The 15,852-nt window shown below is 42.3% G+C and overlaps 1 protein-coding gene across 2 annotated transcripts in view; it reads right to left on the reverse strand.

The window, feature by feature from the left end:
• Positions 1-1,648: 1,648 nt before the first annotated feature.
• LOC308280928 (histone-lysine N-methyltransferase SETDB2-like) overlaps positions 1,649-15,852 on the reverse strand; it is a 34,792-nt gene continuing 20,588 nt past the window's right edge. Inside the window, exons 10-12 of one of the 2 annotated variants that reach the window (XM_080755230.1) lie at positions 9,689-9,820; positions 7,046-7,134; positions 1,649-1,959 (exon numbers count right to left, since the gene is read on the reverse strand). In XM_080755230.1, coding sequence (XP_080611356.1) covers positions 1,821-1,959; positions 7,046-7,134; positions 9,689-9,820 — 360 coding nt within the window. In that variant the 3' untranslated portion in view covers positions 1,649-1,820. The remainder of the gene's footprint in view (positions 1,960-7,045; positions 7,135-9,688; positions 9,821-15,852) is intronic. The other variant, XR_013961794.1, reaches the window with a different exon arrangement.

Consider the following 15,852-nt stretch of genomic DNA (forward strand, 5'->3'; position numbering starts at 1 on the left):
AACATCCTAAAGCTTAAAGACATTCAATGACTTGTTCTAGGCCCTGCAGTGGGAACTCAATGGCGATGCGAGAGTAGAAATAAACCACCAACCTTCTGGCATTTTATCCTTATGATAATTGTGTGACAATAGATGCATTTTACATAATGTGTATTATCAATAAAGTGGTCAAAGAAAACATGTGAATAGAGATCACAAGGTCTGGACAAACAGTCTCACCCAAAAACAAAATGAATACGAAAGCGATTCAAAATGACTTATATTTTAACATTTTATTACAAGGTACAATGAAAATAGTAAAAAAAATATATACATAATAATAATAACTAGAACTGCACTCCGTCGAGGTGCCAAATTGCACCTTGTGCACAAGTAGGCCATACATGGCAGCAGAGCGTGCCATGAGGTGTGCTATGCTGGCCTCATTGGCTGTTAATGAAGACATTACCATTATGCTCTTATACTAAATTCTGCTGACATCACCAGAGGCATAGACCCACCAGGAATACTGGTCCCTCATTGGCTGTTAATGATGACGTTGCCAGAGATGCTGGTCCCTGATTGGGCTACAGTCTTCAACAAGAGGAGACACCGACATTCATACATACATACCCAGTCGATTACTGTAATTGTGCGCTCTGCTTGCGCAAGTGTGGTTGCAGTGAGGCTGACCATTTACATTATATATTGTAACATTATATTGTCCATGATATCTGGAATGTTCAACCCTTAAGTCAAAAGGTTAAACAAGGTCAAAAACAGGTTCACTTTGCTGGCATAAAAGTTCTCAGACTTAGAACAATAGTGTGTTGCCTATAGCAGTGTTTCTCAAATGGGGGTACGTGTACCCCTAGGGGTACGCACAGGTACTACAGGGGGTACTTGAGAGAACATGGAAAATGGAAACATTTAATTTTATGTTATGTTTAATGATAAAACATTGACAAATGTATTTGAACGTGCTGCTCTGTATATAGTCCCCCCAGGAATCCGTGGAGAAAAGGTCTTGAGTCCGCGGAGAACAATCCTGATTCTGCGTAATTCTGCAGAGAACAATTCTTGATTCCGCGGACATTAAAAAACAACCTAAAATGAACAGTTATCAAGCTAAAAATTATATAGTTCTAATAATCAAGTAAAACCCTTCATGAAATAGCTACAACTAATTGTAATTAGTGGTTAGAATGATCAAATATTTGAATAACCATTTTTGAGAATAAAAATCTAATATTAAATCTATTATTTTTGTAATTGTTATTGTTTTTAATACATACTTTCTGTTGCAAAGAATATATTCTCATCCAAACCATGCCCATAGTAACCAAATTTAGAGGATAGCCTACCTACTACCTAGTATGGGTGTAATATTTATTTATTCTCTTCTGCATTAGCATTGTTATTGCAAGGACCATAGAGCATAGAGGCATAGAGAGGAACTATAGATCAGGACACAGTTTGTGGGACCATCCAGCATCAGTCGACGTGCTAGCAGGAGGGAAGATAAGCTATTCCCCCAGGCTCTGTATGAGGTGGCCACTGGCCAGACCATGTATAAATCGTTTTATAATAGTAGTAATAACTACTCCCGGCGCTCTGCTGCCACTCGCGGCTGTTATTCCGCGGACGTCAGAAAAGTCCGCGAATGGCCGAGAAATCCGCAGGTGGTCGCAAATTCCGTGATCGCGGAATTGCAGATTCCTGGGGGGACTATCTGTATAGCTCACATGGCAACGTTAACATTCTGCACTAACATTGCAGTTCTAACCGTTAAGTCAACGTTAACATTATTTACGCGTAAAGTTACTCTGATAGCCCTACCGCTACACAGCTTCTCGTCGTGAGAACAGCTGCCCGTGGCAACTGTCACTCCCACACCGACATGCCACTTCCTGGTCCGAAGGAGTACTTCCTGTGTCGGAGGAATAGTTCCAGGTCAGCTCTGTCCCCGCCTCCAACACCCTGTGGAGACAGCACACCACATTAAACCTGTGTGTGTGTGTTCATGCGTGTGCATGTGTGTGCTTGTATCACACAGGTGATATCATTTATCAAAACCTTATCAGAACCTTAACTTATCAGAACCATATCCAAATAAGAACACACTTCCCAAAATGCTTTGCGTGAAGTGGGCAGTGTCACTGCAGACCAGAGGCTCTGAAGCAGACTACAGGTGTGACCCCGCCCTGTGGCATTCTAGCACGGTCCATTCTGTCCTATTGGTTGGCGGTTGAACCCCGCCCCTTTGTCTCATCAAGGCTATTCCCAGCAGCTTGGCTTCTCCTAGCAGCTGGCCTACAACTTACCTTATGAAAACATTTTCCCTTAAAACCAGTCTTAAGGAGAGCTTAAGGGAAGCTTCCCTTATCAAAACATGTGACTTCCATAGGGAATGAATTGAACGGAACCCGCCAGGTTTTTGATAAATGATAAAACCTACATGTGTGTCGGGAGCCTGGACACATATAGGGGCGAAAATCGCAGGGGGGACAGGGGTTATTTTTTTTTTTTGAGAAAAAAATTAATGATGACATTTTAAAGTATTTAAGAGTGCTGCTAGAAAAACTCAATAGATAGACCCTCCAGAAAAACGCGGGCAAAAATCCTTGATTATGCGGGCTAAAATCCTTGATTTTGCGGGCAAAAATCCTTGATTATGCGGTGAATTATGCGGGTTTTTTATGTGAATTTATGCGGTGAAAATGAGAAACTATGCGACATATGCGGGAACTTGTGAAAGTTGCGAGAAAATGCGAAATTATGCGAAATATGTGTGAACTTTTTTTATATGTATACATTTTTTTTATTTTTTATATACACATTTTTCATAGTTATCAATTATATATATAAATAAAATTGATAACTATTGAACCACTTTAATATACAGTACACAGGCTAAAATAGACGATCTACAAGCTCACAACATATCACTAAAGAGTGTGTATATATCTGCTATTTTCAAAGTAGTCAAAACATATTAATTTAAGGGTCCTAAAGTGAATTGAGAAATGCAAAACAGACTTTTACTGCCTTTCATTATTTTCAAGGCAAAAAAGCAAACCTTTGTCAAATATCTGCTATTTAATTACCTTAATAGGCTACTTAAAGGCAAAAATAATTACCCTATGACCTATGTCATTGCTAAGGATTTAGCTCACTGCTAAAGCAAAACTGCGGTTTATTTATGTGGTTTTGCTCTCTCTAAAGGGATTAAAATGTTATACGTTCAAGTGCTGAGCCTCTCTGCTTCCATGGAATACCTACTGCTACTTTTTTCGGAGTTGCTCGTTTGCTTTGAACGGCAACGTTTCAAACGGAGTGCGATGGAGACGACCGAGGCGTCCAAACAAGTAGGATAAATTTTAATTTGTCGTTTCTTGACGTTTGACGGAGCAGCATGGTTCATTTAGGCTTCAGTGTTGAGCAAGGGAGGACCGAGGAAGAGTGTCTCTCTCTCTTATCCTTGCGATGCAGCGAGTGCACGCACACACACAAACACAAACACACACACACACACACACACACACACACACACACACACACAGGAGGAGCCACGTGTTTCACAGCACATCATTGTTTTGCCTCTGTTCTGAGTCTGAAATCTAAACGTGATTGAACGGTGAAGCGATGACTTTATAGTTTTATGCGAAAAAGTGCGGGGATTGTGAAATCAAGCGATGCCCGCATATTTCGCATATTTTACGCGGAAATATGCGATTATTGCGGGGCATTTATTGATTATTGCGGGAAATTCTGCGATCGCATAATCGCGTTTTTCTGGAGGGTCTAAATAGAGGACAATATTTAAAACATTGGTTCTGCCATTTCAAAGAGTTAATAAGGAATGCCACCACCCTGGACAAGGAAACGATTATAGTTGTTGTTTTGGTTGCCTGTGATGATCATGTGGATAGTGGAGGAGGAGGATTCTCAAGGTAATGACATTCATACTGTATTGTGTTCTGGACTGGTGGCCGCTGTGCTAACCTGTGCCAACTGCTTGTGGACTGTATTATTGTATTGTGTGTTCAGTGTTCTGACAGCTGGGTGGCTGTCTGCTTCTGAGAAGGCTACTGAGTAGGCTAATGTATTGTGCCCAGTGTTTTGAGTGACAAACGGTCGCTGTGCCAAATTGCTGTCATTGATGTTCTTGAGGTAAAAAGTTAGCCATAGAAACACGAAAGAAACGTTGGTTATGACGAGAGGACTGTTTAATGTCAGAGTGTTTGTGTTGAAATGTCTCAGACAGTGCTATGGAAGAGTTCTCCTGCTTTGCTGGGGTTATTGCAGCAGTGAGTGATAGGGAAATGATAATTGATACATTCATGAAACTGTTAAAAAGATGTCAAAATGAGGGGGGGGAAACCGCCAGAAAACCGATATTGGCACGTAAAAATAAATAAAAAATTGCACACGCATGCGCGCGCGAGCCCTTTTGGTGCTCGCACGTGTCCCCCCCCTAGCTGCCATGTAGGTTTTAACCCTTTTCAAAAACCTAGGTGGAGGCGGGGGGTAAGGTTCCGTTCAATTCATTCCCTATGGAAGTCACATGTTTTGATAAGGGAAGCTTCCCTTAAGCTCTCCTTAAGGCTGGTTTTAAGGGAAATGGTTTTCATAAGGTTTTCATTAGGTAAGTTGTAGGCCAGCTGCTGGGAGAAGGCTTGATAAGACCAAGGGGCAGGGTTCAACCGCCAACCAATAGGACAGCATGGGCCATGCTGGAATGCCACAGGGCGGGGTCACACCTGTAGTCTGCTCCTAGGAGCAAGAGGACAAGACACCCTGTGACGCGTTGGTGACACGTTATTATGATTGACACCGCACCTCCAGGCCTTACCTTTTTAGGAGGCGGAAGCATGTTTGGAGTCTATTCATTCACAATGAGAGAGCTAACGTGAACACAGAGCAAAATAATAGTTCAGAAGCTATGCTCACTGAACTAAATATTGTACCCGATCATCACAAGACACATAATATTAACAAAATTGTCATGCTAAAGTGGCTTTTTTCAGCGACACAACAAAGGAGAAAATCAACTGTATTATTGCTCTTTAGCTGTCCCAGCAACACAATCTCGCAGGATCTATAGCACCAGTAAACAGGACGTGCGCGAGATTTGCCGTCAGAGCCGGCGCCCACTTAGGAGGCTTTTTGTAGGCTTTGTGTACCATGTTGCACTCTAGTGGATCCAATGAGGATGAGCTATCTTCATAAATTAAATATCTTTGGTCTGCTTCAGAGCCTCTGGTCTGTAGTGACACTCACAGATATAAAGCGCTAGATGCCTCGTTCGCCTCTGCAGTTCATTGGAGCGACGTGCAACAGTTGTAGTTCGGACATCCTGGAAAAACTAAGGGAACGCTGTCAGTCAAAGTGACTACTGGCCAATCACAGCGCGACTTTTCCGGGACTTATCCAAGGACTACAATTCAATTCAACAGAGCCAGTTCCGATGTTGCGCGGCTCAGCTGTTCTTACAGGCTGCGTACGTAAAGACCCGCCCCCACCTACCTCTGACTGGCCTAGCAACTTCCCTATGTGTGACGCACGTGGAAGCAATGCACACGTGATTCCCTTAGTCCCTCGATGCACATGCATCAGAGTCGAAGGAGGCGTCTACCTTTCTATGTTTATGGTGACACTGCCCACTTCACACAAAGCATTTGTGGGAAATGTATTCATATTTGGATAAGGTTTGGATTCGGTTTTGATAAGTTAAGGTTCTGATAAGGTTTTCTAGAGCTCTCAGCTAAGGTATGGCAACATGACTGGTGTCTTTAGCAGGCATGATAAATTTATTTTAAGAAGTACATTTTATTTTTTCTACGGTTTCTTGGGCTGGATATGGCAGCCTGGAACGGTTGTTCAAGTACAGCTAAACTTGGCATGTTAGTAAACGTGCCACAATTAACAATAATTGCACCTGTGCAGCTGACCTGCGGAACCTGGGAATATACCATTCTGTCAAGATGGGGAGAATACAAGTGTGGAGAATATAATTATAATACCTTGTTAAAGTGACCATTTTGTTACATTTTGCATTTGTAGTTATTTTACTGTAATTTAACAACATAATAACCCGCACAGATAGACAAAGAGACATTCATGGATATATAAAAGTAACTTTTATTTTCCCCCCTGGACCCAGGGTATGGCAGCTGCATACACTGCCATGCTTGTACCACTCTGCTTGTACCACTTCAAGGTTCTGTATCTTCGCTCAGATGGCAAGAGGTGGAAGTAGCGATGCAGAGGCTGATCAGTGTCATTTGTTATTGAGAGTGCTAAGCGTGTGGAGGCCTTATTTTTCATATCAGCAAGTGTGGGAAGTCCGAATAGTGAGCAAGGAAATTGCGATTTACGATATTATCGTGATAATCAGAATATCTTCAACATCCATTATCCTGGAGCGGAACATTTGCCAAAAAACTGCAGATCTGCAAGCTCACAACGCTTGTAGATCTGCTGTTTTTTGTCAAAGAGATTTGGTAATGAAAAAAAGACTGTATCAAGTACGTTATTTCCAGGTCCGTTTGACCAATTATAGAGGGTTTAAATGGTACAGGATATGCAGCTCGGCAAATAAAAGGTGATTTGATCCCAGTGCATGACGGAGGATAATTTCACGATACATTTTAAACTCCACGAAACGATTGTGTTTTTTTTTATCACGATAAACGATGATAACGATAATCACCCCATCCCTCGCGATGCGAGGCGTTGTGTGCTTGTAGATCTGCTGTTTTCACTAGTTTAGTACTTTTTATAGATGATGAATACAAAACGAACGGTTTTGGACATACAAGGTTTCCACCCGACAACGACGATATGCTATAAATATAAGGTGCTGGGAGTGACAATTATAATGTAGGGGTGATTAAATTATAATGTAGGGGTGTTAAAATTATAATGTAGGGGTGCCTCAGATTAAAAATATATTCATGGGGTCCTTGAGACAAAAAAGTTTGGGAACCCCTGCCCTGCCTAGAGTGTGTGTGTGTGTGTGTGTGTGTGTGTGTGTGTGTGTGTGTGTGTGTGTGTGTTTTACCTGCTGGTAAAGAAGCAGATCACAGGGTACCCCGGGTCGTGCGTGTCTGTGAACACGTTCTGGACGAACAGGTTCGGATCACAGCTGCGCTGCACACACACACACACACACACACACACACACACACACACACACACACAGAAGGTCAACAAATTACACGTTTCGTCAGATTCAAAGTTATACAACAATCCACACATCCTAGGTGCCATCCAGACGAAAACGTTCTAGGTGAATCCACAAACGTTCTTAATCATTTCGATCTTTCGTCCACCCGGAGCCGGCGTTTTGGGATATATATTATATCCATCCATCCATCCATCCATCTTCGCTTATCCGGAATCGGGTCGCGGGGGTAACAGTTCCAACTGAGACCTCCAGATTTACTTATCCCAAGCAACTTCCTCCACTCCCTCAGGGAGTATACCAAGGCGTTCCCAAGCCAGTTTGGAGATATAATCCCTCCATCTTGTCTTTGGTCTGCCACGGGGTCTCCTCCCAGTGGGACAGGCATCGAGGACCTTCCTAGGAAGGCGCTCGGGAGGCATCCGTATTAGATGCCCGAACCACCTAAGCTGACTCCTTTCCAAGTGTAGGAGCAGCGGTTCTACTCCAAGTCTCTCTCGGGTGACTGAACTTCTCACCTTATCTCTAAGGGAGATACCAGCCACCCGTCTGAGGAAACCCATTTCGGCCGCTTGCACCCGCGACCTTATACTTTCGGTCATGACCCACACTTCATGACCATAGGTGAGAGTAGGAACGAAGATTGCTCGGTAGACAGAGAGCTTTGCCTTCCGGCTCAACTCTTTTTTCTTCACCACAGTGCGATTTAGCGACACAAAAAAACGCTCCTGCTGCTCCGATTCTCCGGCTGATCTCCTTCTCCGTCTTCCCCTTTCTCTCATTCGTGAACAAGACCCCGAGATACTTAAACTCCTTCACCTGGAGTAAAGCCTCATTCTCTACTTGGACTGCACAATCCATCGGTTTCCTGCTGAGAACCATGGCCTCAGATTTAGAGATGCTTATCCTCATTATATATATTATACTATGTCATATATTTTTTAAACCCAGATAAGAGTGAATAAATCGGAAGAATCTTGTGTCTGTGTGTACAACCAAATATGCATAATCACATATTTCCTGAAACTATGACCCTATAGCCATGCCTCTCCCTTAACCTGCATGGTACGGCTCTCTGCATTTGATGTATGCATGTACCTTGCTTACTGCAAGTTAATCTGGATAAAGAAAGAGTGTCTGCTAAATCAGTGGTTCCTAAACTTTTTAGTTTGACCTCCAAAAGAAAGATTTGACGTTTGCCCGGTACCCAAGCTCAGTCAATAGAGCTCTCACCATCGTATGTCATGGGTACGATCCCGGGAACCGCCAACTCAGCGTATGAGTAGCACAGCATGGGTACGGCAAGTCGTGCGACAAGTTCTCAACCTTTTCAGGCTGCAACCCCCAAAATAATCATATTTTAACTGGGGACCCCCCACCCTGACGGGCACTAAGAGTTGAGGCATTACATTTTGTACACGGTTCTATTGTGACACGGTTCTATTGTGAAAATAGCAGATCTACATGCTCACAACGCCTCGCGAACATGTAGATCGGCTATTTTCACAACTCTGACTCACTCTAATATTTGACAATTTTGCCAATGTTTAATTTGTCGTTTTAGAGGTATTTAAAAAGTCCTTAAATTGTCACTTTAGAAATGTGCAGATAGCCTCTATACACTTAAAACTTTATGTTGGTGTGTTTACTGTTGAGTGAGGAAGCAATGTTGCACATTAAGTTAATCATCTGGGGACCCCCCGAAATAATTTGGGGACCCCCCTGGGGGTCCCAGCACACTGGTCTAGCACATTGTAACAGGGACAGACTGACAATAAGCCACTCCCGACCTACTTGTCAAGCTAGTGAAAATAGCCTATCTACAAGCTCACAACGCTGCCTGAGTTTGTAGATAGGCTTTTTTCCCCACTATTTCTTAAACATTTGTTTCAGAATTTAAAGTATGTCTTAGGTTTCGTTCTTAAGATGTATTTATGAAATTATTTTGGACGAAAAAAAGAAGACAAAAATACTAAATGTAGGAAATTAGTAAGATTGAGACCAGGAGCGCTCGTTTTTGGGCACAAGGTGGAGCAAGCGCTGCCTCCTTCGGGGAACTACCCATAATTGGTCCTACAGGGTTATAGATTTAGGAATAGTTTTACTGAGGTTAGGATTAGGATTAGGGTTAGGCATAGTTTTACTGAGGTTAGGGTTAGAGATTAGGGTTAGGTTCAGGCATAGTTTTACTGAGGTTAGGGTTAGAGATTAGGGTTAGGTTTAGGCATAGTAGCATTCAGCAGGTTAGCATTCACCAGCGTGGGACTAATGGGAACAATGAGACGTGGGACCAATGCAGTCAAATGCTCTACCACTGAGCAGCTCCCCAATGACACCGGCTTCTTCCAGGGCCTGCCCATAAGGTGAACTAAAACAAGTGCTCCGGTCCCAATCTTATTGGTACCTCAAACAAACTGTAACATAACACTCACAACCCATACAAATGGACTTGAGTGTCCCGACCGACTGTTTGGGAAACGACCCCGCACACAGTTTAAAAGGAATCAAGCGGTTCCTCACGTTGATGAACCTGCCCACGTTTCCTTCCCTGGTGGCGTCCAGGAAGTACATGTCCTCTGCTCTGATTGGCTTCACCGGTGCCTTGGCGATGGCCGTCTCCTCGCCTGATTGGTCAGCCGACGTGCTGTAAGACTGAAGAAGAGAAAACATTAGTGGTGCACGGATGGGCTCTGAGCGTCATCCAAATCCACCCGCAAAATTCATTAACCATTATATTATCCAATTTACAGAACCAACCGCAACCACAATCTGCATCTTCCATAATGTCAAATTATTATTTTCTGGTATTCCCAGTTTTCTTTTCTTTTCTTTTTTTCGCCCCATAGTTTTCATCCCACGATTTGTTCACCCAGTGCTAGGGCTGTAATCTAGCCCTGTTTTAGGGATTCGAACTTCGGGGGGATTTTCCGAACGGACCATCGAACCTTAGATGGTTCGTTCAATTGAATAAAAACCGAACGTTCGAACCTCCGAACCATCGAACGTACTGTACCTTTAACCATGCTAAAAGTGTAGGAAATGTTTTAAATGCGCTGTTTTATCCATTGAAAACGCGTGGATGCGTGGCTGCATTAACACCTAGGCTAACACTTGGAAAATCCAACCCAATCGGAGAAAATGTTGCAGTTTGTTGATGAACAGGCTCAATGTATAGCGGAGTTGCACGGATGATGATTAGACTTGGTGACTGCGTCGGAGCGCGTCGCGTTCGGGCTGAACTGGTCTCGATGTAACAACCCCAGAAATCGCATTATAATCCTTTAGGGGGTTGCAATGAAATCCATCTTTGCTCATGCTTAGGAGAAAGGCTGTTTAATCTTTGGGTGCATGGATGGGTGTTCGCTGTTCAGAGCACAGCAGCACACACACGTCTGTCTCTGCCCAGCTCAGCTGCTCTCACTCTACTGTCATCAAGCGTGTGTGCGCGGCCCCAAATTGGAGCGGAATTGGAGCGGAGGACGGTCCTTGATCGCTCCAAGCTGATCTGGTGCATTTTATAACTACTATAACGGTCACCAATCACCATTAACTGTTAACTTATTTCCTATTTGGCTATCTCTACTACTGTGATATTCTGAATAGGCCTATCACATTCTGATAATTATTTATCGTGTAAAAAAAAAAGAAAAAAACCTGAACCCATTAATTTCGAACTTCGATTGCCAACGTAACGAACGAACGTTCGAATCCCCGAAGGTTCGCTTGCAGCCCTACCCAGTGCCAATTACCTAAGGTGTAATCCTGGGCTCTGCTCTCCCTCTGCCAACCTGGGGAGACAACGGACTGACCTCATGCTTCCTTCTATGCATGAGGAGTCCAAGTTGTTTCTTTTCACCTGAAAGGGGGGATTTCCCTGGGATGGACGTAGCGTGTGGAAGGAACACGTTATTCCAACCAGTTCCTTTCCCTTCCATCAGGCGCTCCGGCTGGCCAGGGGGAGGCAGTATAGAGACCAGGATTACTGCCATGTTTTTGTGAGAGTACCCATAGTGTGGGGATTTAAGGGGAGCAAATGCTAATTTCGTGCAATTTTGACTTAAAGCGCGAAATTTTGCACAGATGTAGCCCAGGGCTTGCTCTAATGATTTAGCTAGGGCGCCCGAGTCTGCGACCTTCGGGGTCGCCACAGCGGCCAAATCAAGTTGGGCTCCCATTGACTTTCTATACAGGAGGAAAATACCCAGAATAGGTTTTTTTTCTGGGTATTTAAGGAGGATCTGAGGGGTCTAACTAGGGGTTTGTCATGATGCTGAATCCATTGCAGGCATTTGTTTTGCACAAAAAACATTCAGTGGGCTAGAAATGGCCTCAGAAAACAATAAACGTATGGGTGAGTATTCATGTTAGTCGGAGGCCTTAGGGTTTTTTTTTTCTCGTGCTAATCAGTCTAAAAGTGCACATTTTTGCACAGATGTAGCTCAGGGCATGCTCTAATGATTTAGCTAGGGCGCCCGAGTCTGCGACATTCGGGGTCGCCACAGCGGCCAAATCAAGTTGGGCTCCCATCGACTTTAGTGATGAAAAGTGATGAGTCATCACTTTTCAGAGTTTTGTGGGTGCTGTGGTGACCCCGAAGGTCGCCGACTCGGGCGCCCTAGCTAAATCATTAGAGCATGCCCTGAGCTACATCTGTGCAAAACTTTGCACTTTTAGACTGATTAGCACTAGGGTTGGGACCCGAAACCGGTTCTTTTTAGGACCCGGTTCCATGATAGCGGGTCCAGAACCGGGTCAATCATTTTTGCCGGTCCGATTCTCTTAACGGGTCTCATCACCGCATCGCGGTAAAAGAAAAACACTAGCGATTAGCGAATCGCAAAGGCCGCGATTTTCTGCAAAGTAGACTTCCCAAGCAATATGGAGACGTTTTAATTTTTGAAATCCCTTCATAATTGACTGTGCAATGATCAAATCAAACCGTGGTGTCTGTCCTTAAATCCTTGTGCATTGATTAAAAGCTGCCATTTGTCCTAAGCTGAAAGTGAAAGTAACTTCTGTGCAATGGTGGCTCCCCCTCCTCGTCCCCCGCACACATGTGAAGTGAAACCTTTGGTGTGTGTTAGTGATGCGCGGATAGGCTTCTGAAGTCATCCGAATCCATCCGCGCAAATTCATTATCCGCCCATTATCCAACCGCATTAATTATATCATCCAATTTATAAATCCGCACCATCCTCATCCGCAACTTCAAAAGTATTAATATTATTATTACCCTTATTATTAGGCTAATATTATTTTCTGGTAGGCTATTCCCTGTTAGTTTTCTTAGTTGTGCGATCACAGAAATGCATTGATCTAGCCTACGGAATGTCACCGTTCGTATTTTTTTCTTTCTTTTTTTTTTTGGAGTCGGTGCTGCGCGTCGATGCAGACAGACATGCAGGCAGACAGAGTCAGACACACGAGAGAAAGAGAGAGCGAGGGAGAGAGCGAAAGAGAGAGAGGAACAAACAACTTAGTGGGAAGTTTAACTTACCTACTGTACAGTACTTTACAATATGGACTATGGAGCTGAGAGAGATTCACTTTTTGCAGCGCGACCAGAGGTAATGAGTGCGAGCACTGTGCGACGATGTACAGTATGCCGTGATGCCGTTGCCTTTAAGTGGACACAGCTGTTTAGTTTTATCGTGGACTGCACATTGCCTCATGAAAAATGATGGTTACTTTACAAATTATACAAAATAACACACACTAACACAGACACAAGCATACCTAGATTTCGCTTTTTATTGATAGATATATTAGGCCATAATTTATTTCCTGCATTATTTCATCCGCGGATATCCGAAATTAATTAATAATTATATTTGATTGATCCAAATCCGACTGCACCGCGGATCACCGCGGTCCACCGCGGCTAAAACCGCTATCCGCGCATCTCTAGTGTGTGTCTTAGGGTGCTTTTTTTTGCCTTGATGAAACTTAAGCAAGGCAGCGACATACAGTACTTTCTTCCTTGACAATAATGAGAGGCAGACAATACCATTACTGACATTTTGCTGAATATAAAAACGTTTTATATTGCTAATAAGCAAAGTAAAAGGGAATCTTTTGGAAACTTTATGGGTCTGTAACTCAGTGAATAAATGGAACCAAATGGACCTGTTCCATTTTTACTCTAATATTTTAACATTTAACTCATTGAGTGCCTATCCCGAATTAGTTCGGGATATATGATCGTATCACAGGGTGCCTATCCCGAACAAGTTCGGGATATAAAAAAAAAAAAAAAAAAAAAAAAAAAAAAATTTTTTTTTTTTTGAAAAAAATTTTTTTGAATTTTTTTTTTTTTTTTTTGGACCCCATCAAATCTGGTGAACATGATTTCAATCGCGATTTTGCATGTTCCACCCCCATACAACCCCATCTAACATACAGGGCAGCCATTTTTGTTTACATTACATGTAAAACATAAGGGCGATTATCTCAAGAATGCCTGAACGGATTTCCAATCGGATTTTTTTGTTTGAAAGCTGTGAACAAACTGCACAAATCCACTCTGGATTGCATTGGATTTTTCAGAGCTCATTCTTCTCTGTTTTTTTCCCATGCATGAGGTGTGCAAGGTTTAATCATGGCTAAGTTGACGAAAATAAGGCTTCTAAAATGCTTGGTAGCCAATAGCTAACTTCAAGCTAACTTCATCCTCTTCCTGTACATGCAGTCATGCACAAAGGAAAGTGTTCAGGCAAGTCATGGCTGCAGGGCTTCTGCATATACCAGCATATCTCTATGGGATTTTCTCTGGCCACTGGGCGCCCTCTAGTGGTGAAAGGGGTGGCACTAAATGAGTTAATATAAATTGGGGTCCCAGTGATATAAATATAATTAAATGGGTATCTGTAGCCTAGTGTATTTAGAAATCCTAGTTCTAAGTTCAAACTAAGCCATATTGTAAAATAAATATAAGAAATAGGCAAACATTTTGAAAATAGCCGATCTACAAGCTCACAGCGCTCAAACACATTTTATTGAGGACTCATAAAACCTTTCTGGGACCCGGGACCCATTACATTGAAAACCTATTAACATCACTGCTAACTACTGTTTGAACGCCCATTAGGCTTATGTAAACAACTACTGTTAAATGGTCTCAATCGTTCATGTTTTATTTAGGGAAAAAAATCATAAAAAAAAACATGTTGGACTCATGCATACAGCCAGACTACCTAACCGAACAGTGTTCAAGCCAAGTGAAATGGGTGCAGTAATTTAATAAAGCTGATTTTCCATGGTTTAAGTTGTGTGTATTATGTAATTGTATAATGGATGATAGAAAATATGAAAAAATATATATATTGGAACCGTTAAGAGAACCGTTAGGAACCGGAATCGTTAAAGGGCCTACACCATGCTTTTAAAACTATATTTTTTGTATAAATATATGCTCAAAATTGAGTCTTAGACAGGTTTTAACCCTCAAAAAACACTCTGACCATTATTTTTGTTTGTTCTAGCTCTACTATAATGAGGCTCTCCAGCTGCAATACCAAAACGGCCTCTGTTTGCTCAGGGGCGCATCTAGTGGGGTTTTTCCAGAAAAAAAAGAAGTTTTTTGAAAAAGAAAAAGTTTTTTGAAAAAAAAAAAGTTTTTGAAAAAAAAAGTTTTTTGAAAAAAAAGTTTTGAAAAAAAAAATTTTTGAAAAAAAAAATTTTTTTGAAAAAAAGTTTTCGAAAAAAAAGTTTTTTGAAAAAAAATTTTTTGAAAACATTTTTTTTGAAGTTTTGAAAAAAAAAAATGTTAAATTTTTTTTTGACTCTGCATTGCATTTTTTTGAAAAAAAAAAGTTTTGAAAAAAAAAATTGAAAAATTTTTTTTTTTTTACTCTGAAAAAAAAAACGGGAAACGAGAGTGACGTCACTCTCGTCAACTCTCAGAACAGCACTGTTCTGAGAACCCGTGGAAAGCTTTTCATCTCTGTCTGCCCAAAACCAGAGAAAGACACAACGGTCAGAAATAGGACTTTGTGAGGATAGAAGGTGCCAGTGGGACCCCAAAAAAAGGTTTTAAAATAGAAAGTGAAAATTCGGAATCGTTAAAATCCTAACGAGTCCCAACCCTAATTAGCACGAGAAAAAAAACCCTAAGGCCTCCGACTAACATGAATACTCACCCATACGTGTATTGTTTTCTGAGGCCATTTCTAGCCCACGGAATGTTTTTCGTGCAAAACAAATGCCTGCAATGGATTCAGCATCATGACAAACCCCTAGTTAGACCCCTCAGATCCTCCTTAAATACCCAGAAAATAAATCTTTTTCTGGGTATTTTCCTCCTGTATAGAAAGTCAATGGGAGCCCAACTTGATTTGGCCGCTGTGGCGACCCCGAAGGTCGCAGACTCGGGCGCCCTAGCTAAATCATTAGAGCAAGCCCTGGGCTACATCTGTGCAAAATTTCGCGCTTTAAATCAAAATTGCACGAAATTAGCATTTGCTCCCCTTAAATCCCCACACTACCAGGACCTTCTAGCTGTGAGGCGACAGCGCTACCAACTGCTCGCGTGTTTGTCGAGGTTGCGGCACAATAAAATAACACTCCGCCAATCATAGAAAAACACACAGGGAAAAGAGGATCGAGTCCAGTCGGAGCCTGTATCCGGAAAACGCATTGACATTAACGTGACATGTTACTATCTGAAGTAATGGTACTGCCCTGTC

The sequence above is a fragment of the Nannobrachium achirus genome (assembly GCF_963921795.1).
Source record: "Nannobrachium achirus genome assembly, contig: SCAFFOLD_154, whole genome shotgun sequence".
Taxonomy (NCBI): domain Eukaryota; kingdom Metazoa; phylum Chordata; class Actinopteri; order Myctophiformes; family Myctophidae; genus Nannobrachium; species Nannobrachium achirus.